This window comes from Microtus pennsylvanicus, chromosome X, assembly GCF_037038515.1.
Source record: "Microtus pennsylvanicus isolate mMicPen1 chromosome X, mMicPen1.hap1, whole genome shotgun sequence".
In the NCBI taxonomy this organism is placed as follows: Eukaryota; Metazoa; Chordata; class Mammalia; order Rodentia; family Cricetidae; genus Microtus; species Microtus pennsylvanicus.
The window spans coordinates 116,581,102-116,603,428 of record NC_134601.1 but is presented as its reverse complement, the minus strand read 5'-3'; the positions used below and the strand labels follow the sequence as shown (position 1 = coordinate 116,603,428).

General features: G+C 39.7%; 1 protein-coding gene across 2 annotated transcripts in view; it reads left to right on the top strand.

The window, feature by feature from the left end:
• The window catches only part of Cdkl5 (cyclin dependent kinase like 5), a 193,629-nt gene that overhangs the window by 125,780 nt on the left and 45,522 nt on the right, over positions 1-22,327 (top strand). For both annotated transcript variants that reach the window (XM_075958718.1, XM_075958717.1), the window contains exons 5-9: positions 7,708-7,844; positions 13,751-13,871; positions 15,803-15,862; positions 18,282-18,372; positions 20,863-21,052. In XM_075958718.1, coding sequence (XP_075814833.1) covers positions 7,708-7,844; positions 13,751-13,871; positions 15,803-15,862; positions 18,282-18,372; positions 20,863-21,052 — 599 coding nt within the window. The remainder of the gene's footprint in view (positions 1-7,707; positions 7,845-13,750; positions 13,872-15,802; positions 15,863-18,281; positions 18,373-20,862; positions 21,053-22,327) is intronic.

The window sequence follows — 22,327 nt, the reverse complement described above, 5'->3', positions numbered from 1 at the left end:
ATTTGCATGCAAAATTCAAGATGTCATTGTTTTTTTTTTTTTACCGCTGAGTAGTACTGTAATGCATACATATTCCACACTTTCTTTATCCATTCTTCCGTTGAGGGGCATCTAGGTTGTTTCCAGCTTTTGGTTATTACAAATAATACTGCTATAAACATAGTTGAATGAATGCTTTTGTAGTATGATAAAGCATCTCTTGGGTATATTCCCAAGAGTGGTATTGCTGGATCCTGGGGTAGGTTGATCCCAAATTTCCTGAGAAACTGCCACACTGATTTCCAAAGTGGTTGCACAAGTTTGCATTCCCACCAGCAATGGATGAGTGGTCCTCTTACTCCACATCCTCTCCAGCAAAGGCTATCATTGATGTTTTTGATTCTAGCCATTCTGACAGGTGTAAGATGATATCTCAAAGTTGTTTTGATTTGCATTTCCCTGATAGCTAAGGAGGTTGAGCATGACCTTAAGTGTCTTTTGGCCATTCGACCTTAAGAAAGCACTCTTACCACCAAGCTATATCCCAGCCCTTCTTTTTAACTATTTTATTTATTTATTTACTTTTACTTTTTATTTAGAGACAGGGTCTCAGGAAGTTGCCCAGGCTGGCCTTGAACTTGGAAACTTCCTGCTTTAGCCTTCCAAGTAGCCAGGATTATAAGTTGGTGCCACTGGGCCTGGTTTATTGTGTGCTGCTGCTTCTTGAAAAATGAACCTCTTTCTCTTTCTCTCTTTATAAACATCCAGAATATAACCTTTATCTTTTTATAACTCCACTTAAGTGGAGCAAGTATAAATGAATGATACATTTATCAATTACCAAAATTCAGTGAGTTTTAGGTTTAAAAAGACTTTGTCTGGAGACATGGCTCAGCTGTTAAAGGCTAGGCTCACAACCAAAAATAATCATAAAGACTTTAATGAAAAAAAACACAAATTAATAGATTGATTTACTGATGAAAAGTTTATAATCAGTATAAATACTGTATATCAAGTTTATAATCAGAAATACTTTAATGAAAAAAAATCACAAAGTATTAGATTTATTTGCTGATGAAAATGTAAGTGCCTTGGCCATAATTGCATACAGCATAAATTGCTTAAAAGGCAGAAGCTAAATCTAGATCTTCATAATTCTCTTCCAGTGTTCCTTCTATCATTGCTCATTTAATGTGGACATTCCAAAGTCATTTTATCTATTAGCACAAGGAAACTGCCCCAGCTTGATAATAGTGCACAGCACCCTCTTTTTGCTTGCATTTGATTAGGGAAGAAACACCAGCTGTATTTCCTTAGCAACTTTGTACTCGGCTCCAGTATAGCTTGTTGATCTTCTTAAGGATTTTGTGTATAGACGTACACACTGTTGACCCTAAGTACTATTAGTTTTCTGGATTCGCCAGTTTTCATATTCTAGAAAAAAAATCAGGGTCAGAGATGAGTAAGGGAAAATAAATTCTGTCTTCCACAGTACCTCACAAGCAGCCCTTTCAAAATCCTCCAAAGAAAAGCCGAAAGCACTCTACTCAAGATTGAGTGGACAATTGTTGGCCATCTCTTCCCTACTTCCCACATCTGAAGTTCGAGAGAGCTAGGCATATATGCTCAAAGATCTCCTCACAGAGCCAGCTTGAGCATTTACGCTAGGAAGTTCTCATTGTTCACAGTGCCGCAAAGTTGAATGTATATTGGACAGAAGAGCTTTATCAGTAAGCAAATGGTAGCATGTTGAGCAGTCTCAGTCCCAAAACCTTAAATGTGAAATGTATTCAGATTTACAACTCAGTGATGCTTGACTGGTGCTGTAAGTGGGAAATGGTATACTTGAACACATATGTTGCAGTCAAAACATAAGCACACTGAAAATGTGGTAGAAAGATGCATTCAGGATACAGGTATATAAAACATAAATGAATTCTGTATTTGCATTTGAGTCCAAATTCCAAGAAATCTTATTACACACACACACCACAACACAGACACAGACATACACCACACACACACACACACACACACACACACACACACACACACACACACACGTAGTAATATGGGTGGCGGCGGGGCTGCGTCCCCAACACCCCAGCCGCCTTCTCGGCTAGCTTATGCCCCGAAATAATTACACGGACACTGTATTCATTTAAACACTGCTTGGCTCATTTCTACCTAGTCTCTTCTAGGCTAACTCTCGCACCTGGACTAGCCCATTTCTTATCATCTGTATAGCACCGGTCTTACCGGGAAGATTCTAGCCTAAGTCCATCCTGGGTCGGAGCTTCATAGCGTGCATCTTCCCTGGAGCGGGGAGCATGGCGTCTCTCTGAGGCCTCTGCTCCGGAGAGGAGAGCTGTTGAGTCTGAGCTCACTTCCTCTTCCTCCCAGCGTTCTGTTCTGTTTACTCCTCCCACCTATCTCCTAACCAATGAGAGCCAAGCAGTTTCTTTTTATTTAACCAATGACCTTCCTCCATCATTTCCCCCTTTTCCATTTAAACAAAAAAAAGGCTTTAACTTTAACATAGCAAAATTACATATAACGAAACAGTTATCAAGTAAAAGTTACAATAATCTTTATCATAACTAAGGAAAACTATAACTATAACTAACTATTCTTAACTCCATCAAAGACTCCAGAAAGATACAATACTGCCTAAGCAAACAAGAAAAAAGTAACTTTTAAAACTCTAGAAATGACAGAGACATCTCGCTGCCTGGACAGTCACCCAAAGTTCCTCTGTACCTTTGGGGCATCCATCTTCAGCCTTCAGGCCCATGGTATCCAGCAGACATTTTCATAAAGCAGGAAAATTCAAAGTCAGTTCAGTCACTATCTGTTGTGTCCTGCAGAATGTCTCGCAGACTCTTTCATGAATCAGGAACCCCGAAAGATCATCTCACCTTTAGGCAAGTTCAGTAGTCCTCTCTCTGCGGGTTCTCTGTGTCCAATTTATGCAATAGTCCAGGCAAGAGCAGTTTCTTGCCCAAATGGCTATCAAACTCCATAAAGATCCTCTTCGATGCCCATCTTCTTCCTGAAGTAGATTGGTGCTGCCAGGAGCAGAGTGTCTCATTGTCATGAAAAGTCCTCAGTTATTAAAACATTAAATGTCCTATTCTGTAATCTTTGAAAGACATGAAGAATGTCTATCTAAAATATATCTCTATATATCTAGAAAATCTAACTACCATGACTACAAGCTTTACTATTATCGATGATTATCCATTAACAACCTATATTTCTTAATTATACAGTACATATTTAAATGAACTACACAATCACAATACCTTAATCAAAATCAGAAACACTTATACATATAACAAAATTGACCGTAAATCTCTATCAATAAAGCAAAATCTATACTAATGCAAATTATTCATGTCTATATCATGTCCCCCTTTAAATTTAAAAGAACATTTATAAACTATATTTGGGAACATGGGCGCAGTTTTTTCTCTCCAAACTGCTTCCTGCTGAATGGGGGCGCTGTTAATCAGATTATTTAGGGTATAACCTGTGTGCCAGGTTTATCTCAGTTGGCAGTTGAGTGAAGTAATTTTTTGAAGGTGTTCACACCAACCCTTCAGGAGGGCATGGTCCATCATACCAAATAGGGATAAATGCAATCCACAAAGTCTGATCCTCTGTGAAAACAAAAGCAGTATCTCTTTTCCAAAGTATCATATCCTTAGATCCAAATTTTGAAATCATACCCTCATGATATCCGTTCTGGTTCCACTTGGCAGCCCATATAATGAAATGTCTCTCTGTACTTAGCTCCTTCACAGTCAAAAATTTTAAAGAAAACACAATGTACATAATCCAGACTCTCTGTGAATTTTCCATTTTTACGTGGCTTATTTTTACTCTATCACTTTACTTTATTTTGTCTCTTTAAAGACTTTACCTTTTTTTTTAACATTAACTTTATTTTCTATATTCTTTTTCTTCTCTCTCCCAAGCCTACATACATTCATCCAACAGTGTGACTCATTTAGTGGTCTGAATCTATACTATTGTGAATCTGCAATTTTTTACTATCCAGGAGCACTTTTGATTTGCGCCTTTAAATCACTAGGCGCTTAAGAATCTGAGCTGTGACATTCCTATGTTAACTTTTTGCTTTTTGATCTTTGAACTCTCAGAGATCCGCCTGTCTCTGCCTCCTAGGCACTGGGATTAAAGGTGTTTGCTACTACACCTTGAACTCACAGAGATCTGTTTGTCTCTGCCTTTTAGGCACTGGATTAAAGGCGTGTGCTACCACACCCAACTACTCTCTTTCTTCCTTATTTTTGTTTTTACTTTAAGAACTTCAACTTTCAGCTTGTATATATTTTTAACACACTTTAAACCATTCAGAAATTTTCTCTGCCTTTGAATCTCTCTTTACTGTATATCTCTCTTTTTCTGACCACATGAGTCTTTAATTTACCAAGCAATCTCAGTAGGACTAAAGGCGTGGCTTTGCCGGCTAGATGTAGCCCATTCCTTAGCTTTCTGCCATTCCAACCTTCTGGCTGAGGTACCGGCCAGAGCTGCATTCAGTGCCACAAGTCTACAGTGTTTCAATGTCCCTGCCAGCAAGCGAGCTACAACAGACAACACTCAAGTCCTCTATTGGTAGCCGGCCCTCCTGCCTCAAACAGTCAAGAGTTTGCCCTGGCAGGATGGCCCAGAAAGCCGGCATTTTTAAACGGCACAGCTTTTTTCCTGCTACGGCTGAAAACCAAAAAGCATGCGTTCAGCTTTTCGTCAACACCGTTTAAGTGTTTCGTGGCAGGACCTCTTAATGAGCTGTAGGGTTTTGCAGCTAAAGCTGAGTCAGAAAGCCTCTCTTAGAAGAGAGCGCTTGCTTGCCTCTAGCAAGCAGAGTAGACCCGAGAGAGTGCTGCTACCAAGAAACCATGCACAAAGCTGTCATTTTGTTCTAGAATTACTTCCCAAGCTGTCTCAGGCTTTCTGTGGACTCAGTTGTCCACGTTGGGCGCCATTTGTAGTAATATGGGCGGCGGCAGGGCTGCGTCCCCAACACCCCAGCCACCTGCTCGGCTAGCTTATGCCCCGAAATAATTACACGGACACTGTATTCATTTAAACACTGCTTGGCTCATTTCTACCTAGCCTCTTCTAGGCTAACTCTCGCACCTGGACTAGCCCATTTCTTATCATCTGTATAGCACCGGTCTTACCGGGAAGATTCTAGCCTAAGTCCATCCTGGGTCGGAGCTTCATAGCGTGCATCTTCCCTGGAGCGGGGCATGGCGTCTCTCTGAGGCCTCTGCTCCGGAGAGGAGAGCTGTCGAGTCTGAGCTCACTTCCTCTTCCTCCCAGCGTTCTGTTCTGTTTACTCCTCCCACCTATCTCCTAACCAATGAGAGCCAAGCAGTTTCTTTTTATTTAACCAATGACCTTCCTCCATCACACACACACACACACACACACACACACACACACATCAAAAATACCTAAAATTTGTAATACTTCTTGGTCATAAGCATTCCAGGTCAGGGATAGTCCACTTGTATCAAGAAAAATGGTGAACTGGTCTGTGAGAAGAAAGCCCTCCATATAGTGATACAGAATGGTAGCCTGAGGAGTCATCTTACTTGAGGATCTGGGAAATCCTCTTGAGGAATGAAATTCTACTAAAAACCCTCAAAGAACCAGCACTGTCAAGAACCAGGGTAGAAGACTGAAAATTCTGGGCCCAGAGAGCAGATGAAATGGCCGCATGCTAACAAAAGTTAGGGCTGTTTGGGCAACTAAAAGACTAAGGCAAGGGGAACATGAAATTGGAGAGCCTGATTAGGTTTCTCGTGGAAGCTAGAGGCTGTCCCCAGGTCTCAGTGGCTGGGGCCGCTGTAGTACTTAACAGTAATGGGGATCACGGACTTAGCCAACAGCTAGCCTTCACTGCTTCCCGATTCGGCAAGTTCCCAATTGCGTCTCTCCCACCCTTCCTGTTGTGTGTGATTCACTATCCAATTCTTCAGTCAGGATACTGCTCTGCCACTTTTGGCTTTCTCTAGTGCCACTGCTTCTTTCTCCCCAGGCAGCATCCGTGTCCCTTACTAACCTGCATTCCAGCAAGCTCCAACAGTTTCCTCACTTACATAACCAGGTCACAACGAAGTATTGGCTTTACGTTTCCTGATTGTCACAGGTTCACCAGTTAGACAAAGCCCTGTTTCTATTAGCCTCTTCTTAAAACACATTTTGGAAAAGGCCTGGGTGAGGGGCTGAACAGAAAATCAGCTGATAATCACTCTTCTTTCTGCACTTAGAATCTTTCCCTGTCTCCATCACAGCCCCCAGCCGGCTTTTCCCCTCTCTGCTGCCTTGTGTACACAGTGTGTCTTCCTGAAAGCCATAGGTTTTCTTGTCCCTGTCCTGAAATTTCAGTTCCTTTCTCTTCAGACTTAAAGATATGCCTGAAATTGAGGTCCCCACAGCATAATCTCACAAATTTGGCTGCTGGCTCCTAACCAAAGCCTTGAGGCCAAATGCGGTTTTTTGAATTCATAATTTGGAAGTTTTAGAATGGAAATATGGCGTGCTACATAACACCCTGTAATCAAGGCATATTTCTATAGCCTAGACTATGAATATTCATATTAAGTGGATTAAACAAATACCATAAAGAGTCTCATATCAATTCCGTTTTACTTCTGAATGAATTTGTCACAAACATAGAAGAGGCTCAGTTTTCCATGTAGGGATTTGGGGATTATGAACCTGTATTCTTGAACATACATATTGAAAACACAATACTTACAATATTCCAGTCACTTCTGAAGCTATCATAAGCGTATATTTAAAGTGAAATATTAGCTCCCTGATTGCCTACCCATTAATCCATTACCACTAATGTGACTTCTGTCCTTCCTCCATGTCTGTGAAGGTTATCACAAGTGAAGTTGATGGTATGGAAGGGCAGATACTGGTACAGCATCAGTTCTCCATCCCAGAACAGCTACACCATCTGGGATGGACAGATGGACATGCCATGGGAAGGCAGCAGGAACCCACAGCAGCTGTTGTTGAGAGAAATAAGACACTCTTAAGAATACCCTGTGATTTGGCCATGAACTGTGTTGTGAATGCCTGATGTACAACCTGTGCTCACTGAGGTGATTCACAAGCAGCCTAAAGAATAAAATGCTCTTATAAGCTAAAACTTGAAGCCAGCCTTAAGATATCAACTGCTACATGTACTAGACACAGAGTCTCCTCTGTACACTGAAGGTTGACTCTCATAACCATTTTAAACATTTTCTTCCCCAATACAGAATGTTTGGGCTAAAATAATGATAAATTTGTGTGCCATGTCTATAAATCTCTGATTTGGTACAACAAAAAAAAAATGCGAGCAAAAAAAAATGGGTTTGAGCTGTTCAAGGAAGCCTTTTCTTTGTTGTTTTGGGTTTTTTTTTTTTTTTTGGTACCACGTAAACCAGGCTGGCCTGGAACTTACCATCCTCCAGCCTCGGCCTCCTAAGTGCTGGGAATACATGTGTGCACCAAAAGATCCAACTAAGTCTTTTCTTTAAGTTTCTTATTTTCCTTGTCTCGCCAAGAAAATGTGTTAATATTCTATCTGTGGACTTCTTTTTTTTTAATCTGTGGACTTTTTATATAGATGTCAGTGCTCTTAAAATTCTTTGAATGGTAGCTTTGAAAGCTTTAATGTATTTGCCTGCATTCCAGAAAATGAAGAAGTCAAGGAAACGACTTTACGAGAGCTTAAAATGCTTCGCACTCTCAAGCAGGAAAACATCGTGGAGCTGAAGGAAGCCTTTCGCCGGAGAGGGAAGCTGTACCTGGTGTTTGAATATGTTGAGAAAGTAAGTCATGAGTTACCAATGTGCAGATTCACTTTGTCTTTTGTTTTTGACACTACTGAAGAAAGTAGGATAAATTAGTATGACCTATCTGTGTATTGATAATCTTAGGGTCTTAAAAATGAAACTATCTCCCACAGCCACTAGATTTTCTGAAGTAGATTTAGCGATTTTGTACAATGTAGAAGCATTCAGATGATCTTAAGTTTAAACAGCATAGTGGTGCAGCTTCTGAAGTTAGAATCTATGTACAAGTGGTTTTCAGCTTAATTTTTTTTTTCAATTTAACATGAACAAAAAGCTCTGCAGGTGAAATAAGTGAGTGGACAGTTTGAAAAAGGATGGTAGAGGCACACGTCACATCAGGTCCATGCAAGCAGGAGCTGGATCCTGTGGTCAGACCTAGGATAATGGATGAGCAAAGCAGAAGCAGTGTTTTGTGCACTGCCAGTAGCCTGGCTTTCTTGAGGAAGGCCTGAAGCTGCTCTAAAGATCACTAGTAATACCTTGTAAAGAAGGTTAACTCATGACTGAATGGTTTACTATTGTGACCTAAGGGCAAAAGGTTAGCTGTCTCCAAGTTTCTTAGAGAGCAACTGAACGAGGAGTTGGTTGGTTTCAACTGATTACAGTAGGAGAAGCTGGAAACAGAGGAGCCTGGTAAAGGTTTGGCTGCTGTGTGGGAAGGCGGCTGATGAGCAGTTCATGGGCTGTTTCCTAACACTGGAGAGGCTGCTGTTTGCTGGTAGGTCAATTCCCTGGTGTTCATTGTGACATAAGTGACAAGAAAGCAATGTTTTCAAGAAGACCTGACCTGGCAATGTGACTTTAAGTTCATTCAGCATTTACAACGTATTTTTTTGAAATAAGCCATAGAAACTAATTCTTATTAGCATCATTTAAAATATGCAAGACTATCATTTTATTTTAATATTTATTTTTATTGAAAAGTATTTTTCATATATGATCTGATCATCGTTTTTCCCTTCCCCAACTTCATCCAGCTGCTCCCCACCTCCTGAACTACCCAACTCTATGCCCCTTCTTTTTTTTCTCTCTCTAGAAAAAAAACAGGCAAATGACAACAACAGAAATAGAATTCAAAAAAAGAAGAAGAATACACAAAAACAAGACCCATAAAAACATAAAATTGGAAGTCGTAATATATAAACAAGTGACTAGCAAGATAAAGAATGGCCAAACAAAAAGCAATATGAGACAAGAAGTCTACAAAAATATCATTGAGCTTGTTTTGTGTTGGCCATCTACTGCTGGGCATGGGGCCTATCATTAACTGTGGTTAATATCCCCAGCGAAGGCTCTGTCATTTTAAATCAGTTATTATATGTTATTTTCCCCAAATCTTTTTCTGTGTTAGTTTGGTATTTCTTTATGTAAATAAAACTAAAGATTTTTTGTTTTAAGAAAAATATTGCTGTCCTAGGATAACAGAAAAACAGATTGTTTATTTTCTAGTTATCACAAATACTTGTTCAGTCTTCACCTTTCACTGCCCAATAATGAAATTTGACACATCTGGTATTTCAGTCTCACTTTTTTTATTTGTGTTATATTCATGGTGGTGATTTACAATAAATAACAATTTAGTATATCAAATAGAGATATCTCTTCTGCATATCTGTTTTCTCTCTGGGAGAAGCAATTTGACATGCCTGAGCTCGCTCTGCTCCCAAGAGACAGTGCTGTGACCAACATTACAATCTTCTGACACTGAGGCCTGGCCTTCTTTACTGCCCCTGTGATTCTTGGATGGAAGTTAACCTTTACACCTGCCCACCAGCGGCAGGACCTGGCAATCTACAGTGAGTCTGGGGAGCATAGAGAAAGATGCTCAAACAGGATAGGGAGTCCTTAGCTCACACCCACAATTACAATGCCCTAAACAAAATGGGAATCTCTTTCTTCCTCACAAATATATACAACGGGAGATAGCGCAGGACTAAAGGGCAAGCTCCGCTCCCTGGTCTTTAGTGTCAGCTGTCACATCCTGTCAGCTAGTATAGAGTTACATGGGTCACACTTGCTGCAAGGCAGAGAGGAAATGTACTCAGCATTCAGAGTATCTGAGTCTGTGGGTGAAAATTGTATTCCCTACAGAGTAAGGAAAAATGGCTGTGGAGAGTGATAGTATCTGCTGCTTAGGAAGCGTGAGTAAAACACCAACTGAGAGATAACCATCTTTTCTGTACTCTTCAGCTCTCCTATGCCTCCTTGTTCTTGGCATCTCCTGTGTATTTGTTAGTTGGAAAAAAGGCAATTTGCATAGAGATTTTTTTTTAAGCTGCAAACATTCTTTCGACATTTTTAACTGAAACCATAATTATACATTGAATCCTCTACAGAGGTAGGTTGAGGTGTTCTGCATATTGATCTTCTGATTAAAGTTCTGACTGGTCTTTGTTGCATACAGCATACCCATCAATGCATCTTTAAATGGAAGCAAAGGCTCAAGACTAGAGAGCAATCTCCGTGCGGAGGCTGTCAGTATTTATGATTATCAGCTGCCAGCACCTGTTCCTTACCCGTGCTTCTGCGTGTCTGTCACCATTGACTAGACAGTACCGCATTTTGTGGCTCTCTTTTGTTAGGTATTTCCAAACTATTATAAACATGATTTTCATATGTGCAGCAGCTCTCTTTTTAAAGAAACATTATTTCAATGGTTGATAATGATATTTAATTATGTTAAGATTGTTGAGAGCCTTCACAACTTTTATGTGGGTTTTATCTAGTAGTGTTTCTCATATTAGACAGAACTGAGCAATGTAAAACTGTTTGGGGCTAGAGTAAGAGCTCACTGGTAGAGCGCTTAGCTAGCAATGCAAAAATAAAACAAAATCAACAACAAACTCAATAATGTTAACACAAGTGGCTTGCATTTCAGTTGTTCTTTAAGATAGAAAATGTTACAGCACTAAACGTGGCTAGTGCAGCCTGCACGTGCACTCAGCTCCCAGTGAGGACAGCCATGGTTCAGATGCATCTCAGCATCCAGTGAAGACAGCCATGGTTCAGATGCATCTCAGCATCCAGTGAAGACAGCTGTGGTTCAGATGCATCTCAGCATGCAGTGAGGACAGCTGTGGTTCAGATGCATTTCAGCATGCAGTGAGGACAGCTGTGGTTCAGATGCATCTCAGCATGCAGTGAAGACAGCTGTGGTTCAGATGCATCTCAGCATCCAGTGAAGACAGCCATGGTTCAGATGCATCTCAGCATGCAGTGAAGACAGCTGTGGTTCAGATGCATCTCAGCATGCAGTGAGGACAGCTGTGGTTCAGATGCATTTCAGCATGCAGTGAGGACAGCTGTGGTTCAGATGCATCTCAGCATGCAGTGAAGACAGCTGTGGTTCAGATGCATCTCAGCATGCAGTGAGGACAGCTGTGGTTCAGATGCATCTCAGCATGCAGTGAAGACAGCTGTGGTTCAGATGCATCTCAGCATGCAGTGAGGACAGCTGTGGTTCAGATGCATCTCAGCATGCAGTGAAGACAGCTGTGGTTCAGATGCATCTCAGCATGCAGTGAGGACAGCTGTGGTTCAGATGCATCTCAGCATGCAGTGAGGACAGCTGTGGTTCAGATGCATCTCAGCATGCAGTGAGGACAGCTGTGGTTCAGATGCATCTCAGCATGCAGTGAGGACAGCTGTGGTTCAGATGCATCTCAGCATCAGTGAGGACAGCTGTGGTTCAGATGCATCTCAGCATGCAGTGAGGACAGCTGTGGTTCAGATGCATCTCAGCATGCAGTGAGGACAGCTGTGGTTCAGATGCATTTCAGCATGCAGTGAGGACAGCTGTGGTTCAGATGCATCTCAGCATGCAGTGAAGACAGCTGTGGTTCAGATGCATCTCAGCATGCAGTGAAGACAGCTGTGGTTCAGATGCATCTCAGCATGCAGTGAGGACAGCTGTGGTTCAGATGCATCTCAGCATGCAGTGAGGACAGCTGTGGTTCAGATGCATCTCAGCATGCAGTGAAGACAGCTGTGGTTCAGATGCATCTCAGCATGCAGTGAAGACAGCTGTGGTTCAGATGCATCTCAGCATCAGTGAGGACAGCTGTGGTTCAGATGCATCTCAGCATCAGTGAGGACAGCTGTGGTTCAGATGCATCTCAGCATCCAATGAGAACAGCTGTGGTTCAGATGCATCTCAGCATCAGTGAGGACAGCTGTGGTTCAGATGCATCTCAGCATCAGTGAGGATGGCCGCGGTTCAGATGGCATGTGTGCAGCAGAAGTGCTTTGTGTAGATTCTTCAGTTGACATGTAGATTGTTAAAAAGACATGTTTTCGTTTCATTTATGTTGCTGTGGCAGCATATCCTGAAAAAAAAGCAACTTAGAGAAGAAAGGGGTTTATTTTAGCTTATAGGTCCATGTTATAGTCTGCCAGTGGAGAAACTCACAACAACCAGAGCTTGAAGCAACTAGTCATATCATATCCACAACCATGATCAAAGAGAAATGAATGCATGCATGCATTCTAATGCATAGCTAAGTGCTCAGCTAGCTTTTCTGTACTTTTTCTACAGTTCAGAGCTCCAAACCAAGGAACAGTGCACACACTTTCGAGCTGGGTCTTTCTACATCACTGAAGGCAGTTATTGACAATCCACCCACACCTGCTCATAGGTCAATCCCTCATTGACACCCCCTTTCCATTGTGCCAATTTGACAATCAAAACTTAATCGTTACAACATGTACAATAAAATTTCATAAAAGCAATGCTTTTCTACTGCTTCATCAAGGACATCTTTAGCTAACTGCTTTTTTTGTTTAATAGTTTAATAGCATTAATTTAATTTAATAGAATGTCCAGGGTCAGTTGAATTGAAGATTCCATTGTTTTCATTCCTGTTAGTGTTCTAGCAATTTATCCATTGTTGCTATGTACCATCAGTGTACATGCCAATAGTGAAAAAGGCAAACAGCTGAGCACCGTAATGAAGCTGATGTGATTTCCTGAGCCTGTGAGCAGCATCTGAGCCTCTGTGTATCCCAGGTTTCCCTTTGTAAGCTGTTTCTCTATGTGGGTACCTTCAAACAATAGGCTAAGGTGTGCTGTGAACCCTCTTGGTTGTGTTTTGCAGAAGAAACTGAGAATCTTTGGCTAATGTGGTAATACAATGGAGGCTAGCTAAGTTTAGGCTTAGCATTTCTGGCGCTTTTGGAAACAGGGTCTTATTATGTAATGTCTTCTAAGTGCTGGGGTGACAGACATGCACTGCAATATCTGATTTACCAGAAAATTTTGCATGAACTTTGTGCAAAATAGTCTCTGACATCAGATTGACAGTTTTGAATTGTCTGGGCTTTATGTGTTTCTTTAACGATATTTTTGTCTTTAAATTTTTTATTTCATTTATGTGGGGAGGAACCATGCCAAAGTGCACATGTGGAGGCCAAAGGAAAATTTATTTTGTGGAGTTAGTTGTCACCTTCCATCTTTACGAGAGTTTCAGGATCAAATTCAGGTTGTCAGGTTTGCATCAGTTAAGCAGTGAGTGTCTTTATCTGCTGAGCAATCCCACTGGCCCTCAATGGTATTTTCTAGCCGGTTTCAATTTTTATACCAAATGTATAAATCTAATCATTCTTCTCGTTCTTTCTCACCCTTCCCTCTTTCTTTCTCCCTCCCCGCTCTCAGAATTAGAGGCAGCAGGAAGGATTTTTTAAAAAAATAATTTCTCTTAAAGGAGAACTTTTATTTAATGCACTATCTTGATCCACCACAAACTAAGTTGAATATTAACTACAAAACGAAAAATGCATGCTTTTTACATTGGATGAATCCTTATGTAAGGTGCTATCGATTATTTGTTACATAATTGATAGGTTTGCTTAATTTTGAAGCTAAATGACTCTGTATTTACTTTTAGAATATGCTTGAATTGCTGGAAGAAATGCCAAATGGAGTTCCACCTGAAAAAGTGAAAAGCTACATCTACCAACTAATTAAAGCTATTCACTGGTGCCACAAGAATGACATTGTCCATAGAGGTGAGTGTGGGACTCTTGACATGGAGACTGACTGTTTTAAGACCATTTCTGTTTTGAAAGTAAACATATGAGAAGCCCTTTGCTCTATACCCACCAAAGGGCAGCGTACAGGTTTATTTTGGATATTGTGGTGCTATCTCTATTTGTATAACCAAGTCTGCTGTGACTGTAGCGATACTAATGAGTTGGCAGATGCAAAATTCGAAGCTTTTTCTGGGTGGAATCAAAGAGGCAGCTAGACAATTTCCATAGCCTTTGTGTCTTACAGGTAGACCAGGGCCTGTGAGCCAACTCAGATTATAAGTGGTTTTAAGTCACCAACCCGCCAGTACAGCTTTCTTTTCATTCCATCTTAGACCAGGAATCTCTAGTACACATCTTTGCCTGCTGATTTCTGCTCCCTACTGGTGAAAAGTGCCCCTTGTCTATAGGTCTTGCATGGGCCATGATTATACTTCTCTAAACTATATCACTTTTTCTTTAGCACGACAAAGTCAGTGGTTTCAGCAATAAGGGAAATTACTTGCTTCGTGTCATTTTGACTAATATTCGTTTTCTAATAATCTCACTTACACCGGAAAGCTTACAGCAATGGACACAGTTGGATCATAATAATGAAGCTAAAATGTTTATCAAAAAATGTTGGCATATCTACTTCTTTTCTTTGTATTATTGTTCATTATTATTGTACTAAATTTATCTGTACAAATGGACAAGGATAATTACCTTTAAAATAGTCTTACTTTTAAGAGTACCTGAAGATTTCCAACTTCTACCATTTGACTCTCGTAGTAGTTACCCCATTATCAAGACTGTATACATCATGGATGTATAGGTCAACTGGCCATCTAGTGTCTTAGGTAATGGTTGAAAACCAGCCTGTGATAACTTTAGGATATTAATGAGGAGCTGAGTTAAGTGTATTTCCATTATAGGACTGTGATTTGATTAAGTGATAGGAAGTATGACTCTGAGCCGGGGCTGTAAATGCTAGAGTGCTCCACTAGCCTTTGGTTCGCTCTCCAGGATCGGAAACCACAATCCCATGACTGGGAAATCTTTCAATTCCACTCCCTCCATAATCACCTTATTTTCATCTCTTCCATGTAATATAGATGGTAACTCAGTTGTAGTTGGTCATGGTGGTATATACCTGTATTCTCAGTATTTGGGAGGATGGGGAATTCAATGCCATCTTTGACTACATAGGCGTTGGAGGCCAGTCTGAGATACATGAGATCCTATGTCAACAAATAGGATTGTATGGTGCCTCTCAGTGGAATAGTTCAACTTCATTTTCTGACATTTCTGCTCCTCAACTCTTATTACATCTTTACATGATCTATTGGGGAAAACATGGCAGTCTTGACTGTTAGTTGTGAACCACATGAAAAAACAAAATAGGTATGAGAATATAGGAATTATGCAGAGAACCTTTTTACAGTTTTCCTCTAATAAACATTATACTGTTTAACTATTGGTGTATATGGTTTTTAAAATATCATGGAGATATAAACATTTTAGCTTCAATCTCCAAAAATTTGTATTGTTAACATTTTATGAAGCAAAAGCAGTTCCTATAAGTATATTGGCCTAAGTTTAATCATTTTAAAAATCCTCACAATTCAGTAAGGTGCGTCCTCAACATGCTTTAGGCTCTGGGGTCAATCCTTAGCAGGAAAAGGGAGAGAGATAATTATGTTTTGAGGTTTTTTTTCAGGATCTCCTTAGAAATTGTGGTCTGCGTGTCTCTTAAAAAGAAATCAAGCCTTTTTGTAGCAGCATAAAATGTCTTTTCTCTTCTTCACGCTGCACAGTTTTCTAGTCAAATCCTGCTTAGATGATTTTAAATAGACGCCATTGCAGTACTGTGTCAATCAGCAAAAAATAAACCGTCTTTATTTACTGTTTTTTTAATCTTGATATTCTAGATATAAAGCCAGAAAATCTCTTAATCAGCCACAATGATGTCCTGAAACTATGTGACTTCGGTAAGTTAAAAAGAAATTGAGCCCCAATATTGAGAGGATTAATTTAATGTACTACATGGGTAGCGTTTGAAGGTATATTAAAAGTGATCTTATATTTTGATTTAAATTAGTAGAGGAACATTCAGTTGTGTCATATGCTGAGAGTTGATGGCTGGTGTAGCTTTGCTTTCTCTTTGTTGTGTGGTATATTATCTGCAATTTTAACAAATTAAGCAGTTATTTGTTTAATGGGAGTTAATTTGGAACAAATACTTGCTTGTCATGTAGGAGTAATGTACCAAATGACGCAGTATCAAATGATGCCAGAATTAGAGTTTTCTGTAAACCATCAGTATAGATTCCTGGTTAGAGTAGAATAAAATGTTTTTGCATATTGATAGAAATTGTCCTACATTTAGTCATAATCACTAGATACATGCCCATATGTCTTCACACTTATATATGATTTACATACAATGGTTGTACCGGTAAGGTCAAAGCCATTTTGAGAACACATCTGTTTGTTTCTGTTAAGTGTTTCCTGAAGGAAATGGGTAACTGGTGTACAATACTCATATTTTTCAAATATACAGAAAGACTTCTAAAAATTATACACCTAGTAAAATCTGTGTTGTTTTTCATGTGGATAACTCTATTGTAAATGCTGTTGAATATTTTAAATAATATAGAAAACTTAATAGTGTTTAGGTCATGGCTTGATAAAAATATCAGAAGGGAGCATTTACAAAAAGCAGCAGACAATTCAAATTTTTGAGTTTTCTTTACTACTCAACAGTTGATTTAAATACTTAAGTTAATTTGTTCTGAAATAAGATTTCATGTATCTCAGGCTGACCTCAAACTCACTTTATAGCTAAGGATAACCCTAAGTGTCTGATCCATCTGCCTCCACCCCTTGAGTGTTGGAATTATAATCATGTGCCACCACACCAAGTTTATGCAATGTTAGAGGTGGAACCCAGGGATTCCTGCATGCTAGGCAGAGACTACCAACTGATCGTACTCTAAGCCCAGGGTCACTCGCACTGATTTTAAGTCAAATGTTGCCATTTCAGCTTTTGAAATTTTCCTTTTACCTGATCTACATTGTTAAAAAAAATGGCAACTCTTTAAAATATTATTGGGAGCTGGAGAGATGGCTCAATGATTAAGAGCACTTATTGCTCTTGAAAAGGACCTGGGTTCAGTTCCCAGTACCCACAAAGTAGCTCAGAACTGCCTGTAACTCCAGTTCCAAGGGATCTGACTTCCCTCTTCTGGCCTCCACCGATTTCCAAGAATGTTGTCTCTGAGTTCCCGTCTGTAATTATGATTACCTCCCAAGATGTCAGCAGACTTATGTACTATGCCTACCCATGATTCTCCATTAAGGTTCAAAGTGACTGAAGATTTTTAAGCAGGTATAAATAGAAAAGAAATACCTGCGCTATGGTTAACAATAGGAAACGTGTACTATTTCTCTAGCATTGTACTTTAAAGAGTGGTCAGGAAGTTCCTTCTGGCAGCACTCTGTGTGGCATCCTATGTCCTGTGGGTCCCATCAAGGACTTCCTAATTAATTGTCTTCCCTAGCAGAGAGGCAACTCCTTTATCTGGCTTGAAGAACCCCATTCAGGATTGCACAGTTATTCAGCCAATGCTTCAGTAGGAAGAATTGACTAGCTGAAGTTACGGGCTTTGTCTTTTGTTGCTGTTGTTTCATTTCTCTTTTTTTACTGTTTCACTTTAAGAAACACTAAGTTTTGCCTCTCAAACTGACACAAACCTGAATTTTTACTCCAGTTTTAATGTTTTCCTAACCCTGGTGGTGAACCTCTCTTGCATTTGGTGGGTTAGATAGGTAATTGATTTATCCTCCTGCTTCATTTTTTGGTCCTAAATCTTTGGAAGGAGTGGGGACGAAAACAATGCTAGTGCCTAGAAGGTAATTAAGATGCCCTCACCGCTTCTACAGCATTAAGGGCGAAGGGTAATTTTCAGCCTACTCGTTTCTATCAGTGCCAACTGTTAATTGTTTACTTAATGGCTGGAGCCGCGCAGCAACAGTAAATACACAGTATTATGTAGGTCTCACACAGCAGAATTAATGCTCATGTGACTTGGACTCCTGGCCCTAGTGAGCTCTCAATTTTAAATTGAAAATTTTAGGAGAGTCTATTTGGAAATCTGGCTCCACATTTTGACAAAAAAAAAATAGATTGGGTGAATTTGAAAACACAGCTCTCTTTAGCATAGAAGAAAGACTGAGTCTGTAGCAAATTCATCATGTGCTTTAACATAGGAACACTATTAACTATTTCAAATAAGGATGTTCTTAATAAAGTCTATTTAATGTTAGTCATTATACTGTCTTTGGTTTTCCTTAAAAGTATTACTAGAGGTGAACGATTTTGTCAACAGGAAATTGCTATTCTTTCAGGTTTTGCTCGGAATCTCTCAGAGGGCAATAATGCGAATTACACCGAGTATGTGGCTACAAGGTGGTACCGGTCGCCAGAGCTATTACTCGGGTGAGTTACTTTTCTAATAGTGTGGCCTGTGCACACTTCTTGTTTCTTTGTCATTTGTATTGGGATCACTTATGGAAAATAAAAACTGGAGTTACTTAAATATATCAGTTGCATGTTCACTGCAGAAAAAGACCCCTAATGACGCCATGCTGCTGAGAAACAAGCTGCATTGTCTTTATCTCAGTTCTGGGTTCCTGTGGCTTGAGTTCAGCCCAGTAGCCTCTCCTGGAGTCACTCCGATGGTAGCTAGTTGACTAGCAGATGGACTGGGAACACGTTGATGTAGAGTCCTTTGACTTGTGTCTGATAGACCTTTTGACTCTCTCTCTCTCTCTCTCTCTCTCTCTCTCTCTCTCTCTCTCCCTCCCTCCCTCCCTCCCCCCCCCTCTCCTCTCTGAGACAAGGTTTCTCACTGGCCTGTACCTAGGCTAAGCAAGGTGTCCCTCCATAGCGAATGGACTCCAAAAAGCCAATTCATGCACTAGGGATAAACCCTGGCCCCACTGTCAGTGACCACACAGACTGCCCAAGCCACACAACCATCACCCACATTCAGGGGGTCTAGTTGGGTTCTGTGCAGGTTACCCTGCTGCCAATCCGCTCCTCATTTCTTTGAGACAGGATCTTTTGCTGAGCCTGGAGCTCATTCAGTTGGCTACCCTGGTTGGCCAGTGAGCCCCCAGGATCCTTTTGTCTCTGCTTCCCAGCGCTGGCATTACAAGTACCCACTGCCATACCCAGATGTTTCTGTGGGTACTAGAGATCAAAACTCATGTTCTCATGCTTATTAAGCAAGCACTTTACCCACTGAGCTATCTCCCCAGCTTCTTGGGCTAACTTTTGATCCTAGAGTTAAGATTGTTTTCCGTTGTATCCATCTGTGTTTCTCCTGGTATGTTTGTGCATCACTGGGCTTTATTATATTCCTTTGAGGAATTTGTGATTTGAATTTATAGGACGCTATTTGCTAAGGAAGAGTAGGAAGCAGATCATTCTTAGAACTGCAACCAAGAGCCCAAGTGTGGCAGAAGAAGTCTTTAAAATGGGACTTTTGTCTATAAACTAGACCCATGGAGTCTTGTGGGGATAGCTTTATTATGAATTTTTAGAGGACATTTTTTCTCTCGTGGCACCCATTGGGAAGCTGAGGTTATGTTCGTAGATGTTCATAGTTGCTAAAAGCAGATGCGCACTGCACAGCCAACTTAAGCACAGTGGAATCGATCGTCAGGTTCTAGTTTAAGTACCATACTATTTGTGTAAAGATTTCATTGAAATCCGTCGGTATTTGGTTTTATATTGAGTCTACATGTTTATACATTCCGAGGACTTTGTCCTTGATATCCAAAATAGTTTCAGCTGCATAAAGTATTCAAATTAGATGATAGGATTAAAATAGCTTGTCATGAGTGTGAGATTTTTTTTTCCATAGGTTTTTCAATCTAGTACCATATGACAGGTTTTCTTTATCTCAAATAGTAGTTTTAAAATCGGTATGCTTAATTGCCCAGAAAGCTACCAAAATTGTTTAAATGAGCTTTCCTTGTGGTTTTATATTTGAGGGGGGGGGACAAAATGAGATAAATGAAACACTGAGTTATTGTTGCAGTAACTTGTATTAACCTAAATGTATTCTGTATGCTAAAAATGCTTTAGTTTAAATTTTTATATTAGCATTATGGCATTCTAGAATTTCATTTGAGATTATTTTTCATATATTTTATTTTGGCTTTTTTTTTAAAGCTTGGATTCTTTATGTTTGAAACTGTGTATAAGTTTTGTTTAAACTGTCATAAATAATTTTATTTTAGATTTTAGGTACCAAGCTATAAGCTATATGGGGAGCCTTAAATTTTCATTTATGGCCTCCATTTGTAGCAAATTCTCTTCGTCAAGCTCTCTAGTGATTTAGGTCCTAAAAGAGAGCTACAAACCCTTAAGTCCATTAAAACATTATTTGCTAGAAGTAGTTATCAGAATGCCTCGTATAAAATAGTTATATCTAAATAACTCATCTTAGCTGTTAGAAATTATGATTCTAAGCAATCAGAAGCTAAATAACATTCAGTATTTGTTTAAGGTACATAAGGCAATGGTACATTTTACCAGACTAAAGCTTAAAGTAGTAATTATTTGAAAATACATTTCTTGGGAATATTTCATTGCCTAAGTGAGGTGTTCTTATTCAATATGTACATTAGTTTATTAAAGCCATTCGTGTTCAAGATATATCTAGATTTCAAATAAGTAAATCCTAACTCCATTGTGCTTAAACTGATTTCTTTTAGAGTGTGGGTTATGGACTTGTATTCTAAATTTTTATGTAGATGGCTCTAATTTCTTATTTCCGGTCTCACTTTGCTAGTGGCCCTTTTAAATTCCTTAAGTACATGCATGTCTTAAATCATGAATTTGGTCTAAATTAAGTTGGGAATTATTAAACATTTTGTGTCTTCAGTTGTTAAGATTGTCTCTTCTTTTGCTTTTCAGAGCTCCCTATGGCAAGTCCGTAGACATGTGGTCAGTGGGCTGTATTCTTGGGGAGCTTAGTGATGGACAGCCCTTATTTCCTGGAGAAAGTGAAATTGACCAACTCTTTACTATTCAGAAGGTGCTAGGACCACTTCCATCTGAGCAGATGAAGCTCTTCTACAGTAATCCTCGTTTCCATGGGCTCCGGGTAAGAGGCTTTGCTAAAATCCGAAATGGAATCATTCTGCCAGTATTTAACGTGCTGTTCACTGCACAATAGAATGCTAAGCTTCCCATTGCACACTCTCCCTATCCCATCGCTGTGTTTTTAATTCTCACTGTGATATTTTATTTCTGAATCTTATATAGTATTTGTGAAATTAAAAATAGCCACAGTTGGAAAGCAAGAGCTGCTAATGTCTTTTTTCTAATCTGTAAAGTTTGATTTTTCAGTATCTTTTTAGCATGTACATTATTTTATTCCAAACCTTTATCTTACACTATCTCTTTCTTCAGAATATTAAGCATCTCTGAAAGACAACCATATGCTGCTGTTGACTTAGGTGAATATATTTGTGGTGTCTTGCAGATGGCCATGGGTGCTTGCGTTCTACAGATTTAGAGGTTCTGCTTCACAGATTTTTCTTGTACACTAACAGTGGAACATCAGATCCCTGTAGAAGTCAGAGCCTTGGGCATGTTTTCCTAGGCTTGATGCCTTTGTGTAAGACTTGTCTGCTGAGACTATAATAAAAAATATTTTCAAAACCATGAACTTTGTCCAGATGAGGAACATGTAACTGCCAGCGGTACCTCATCAGAATGATAAGGGTTTTCTATACTGTTCTTTACTTCCATCTACCCCCAATGCAGCTTTTTAAGTGTTTAAGCAGCCCTTTAAGCCAATGTGCCAGTTTGTAGTCTTTGCAGAAACTACTAAACAAGTTCATCATTCCTTGTTTTATTTTCCAGTGCAAATGTATAAATCTCAAACCATTCTATTATTTGTTTTAATATTTTTTTATTCTTTGAAAATGTTGTATAGTCACACAATGTATTTCAATCATGTCCCTCCAACTCACCCTAGGGTCTCCCTATCCCACCTCCCTCTAAACTTCATGTCTTCCATGGTTTTTGTCCTTGTTGTTATTGATAACCCCGAGTCTACTTAGCGCTTCCCGTGTATGTATGAGTGACCTACTTGCATCTATGTCCCCAAAGGAAAATGACTTTTCTTCCCTCACAACCATCAGCTATCATGAAATGACAAATTCATGATGTCACTTGTCATTTGTAAAGTGCTTTGGTTTTTTTTTTCTTTGACTTTCTGGACCTCGGTTAGTTTCTCCTGTTCACATATAAACATAACACAGTCCCAGCTCCTCCTGAGATCAGCACACATGGAAGAAATGAACAAAGTGAGCTGTATATACTTTTTCATTCCTCTCTCTGCTTTCTTTTTTCACTTCCTCCCCCAAAGGTG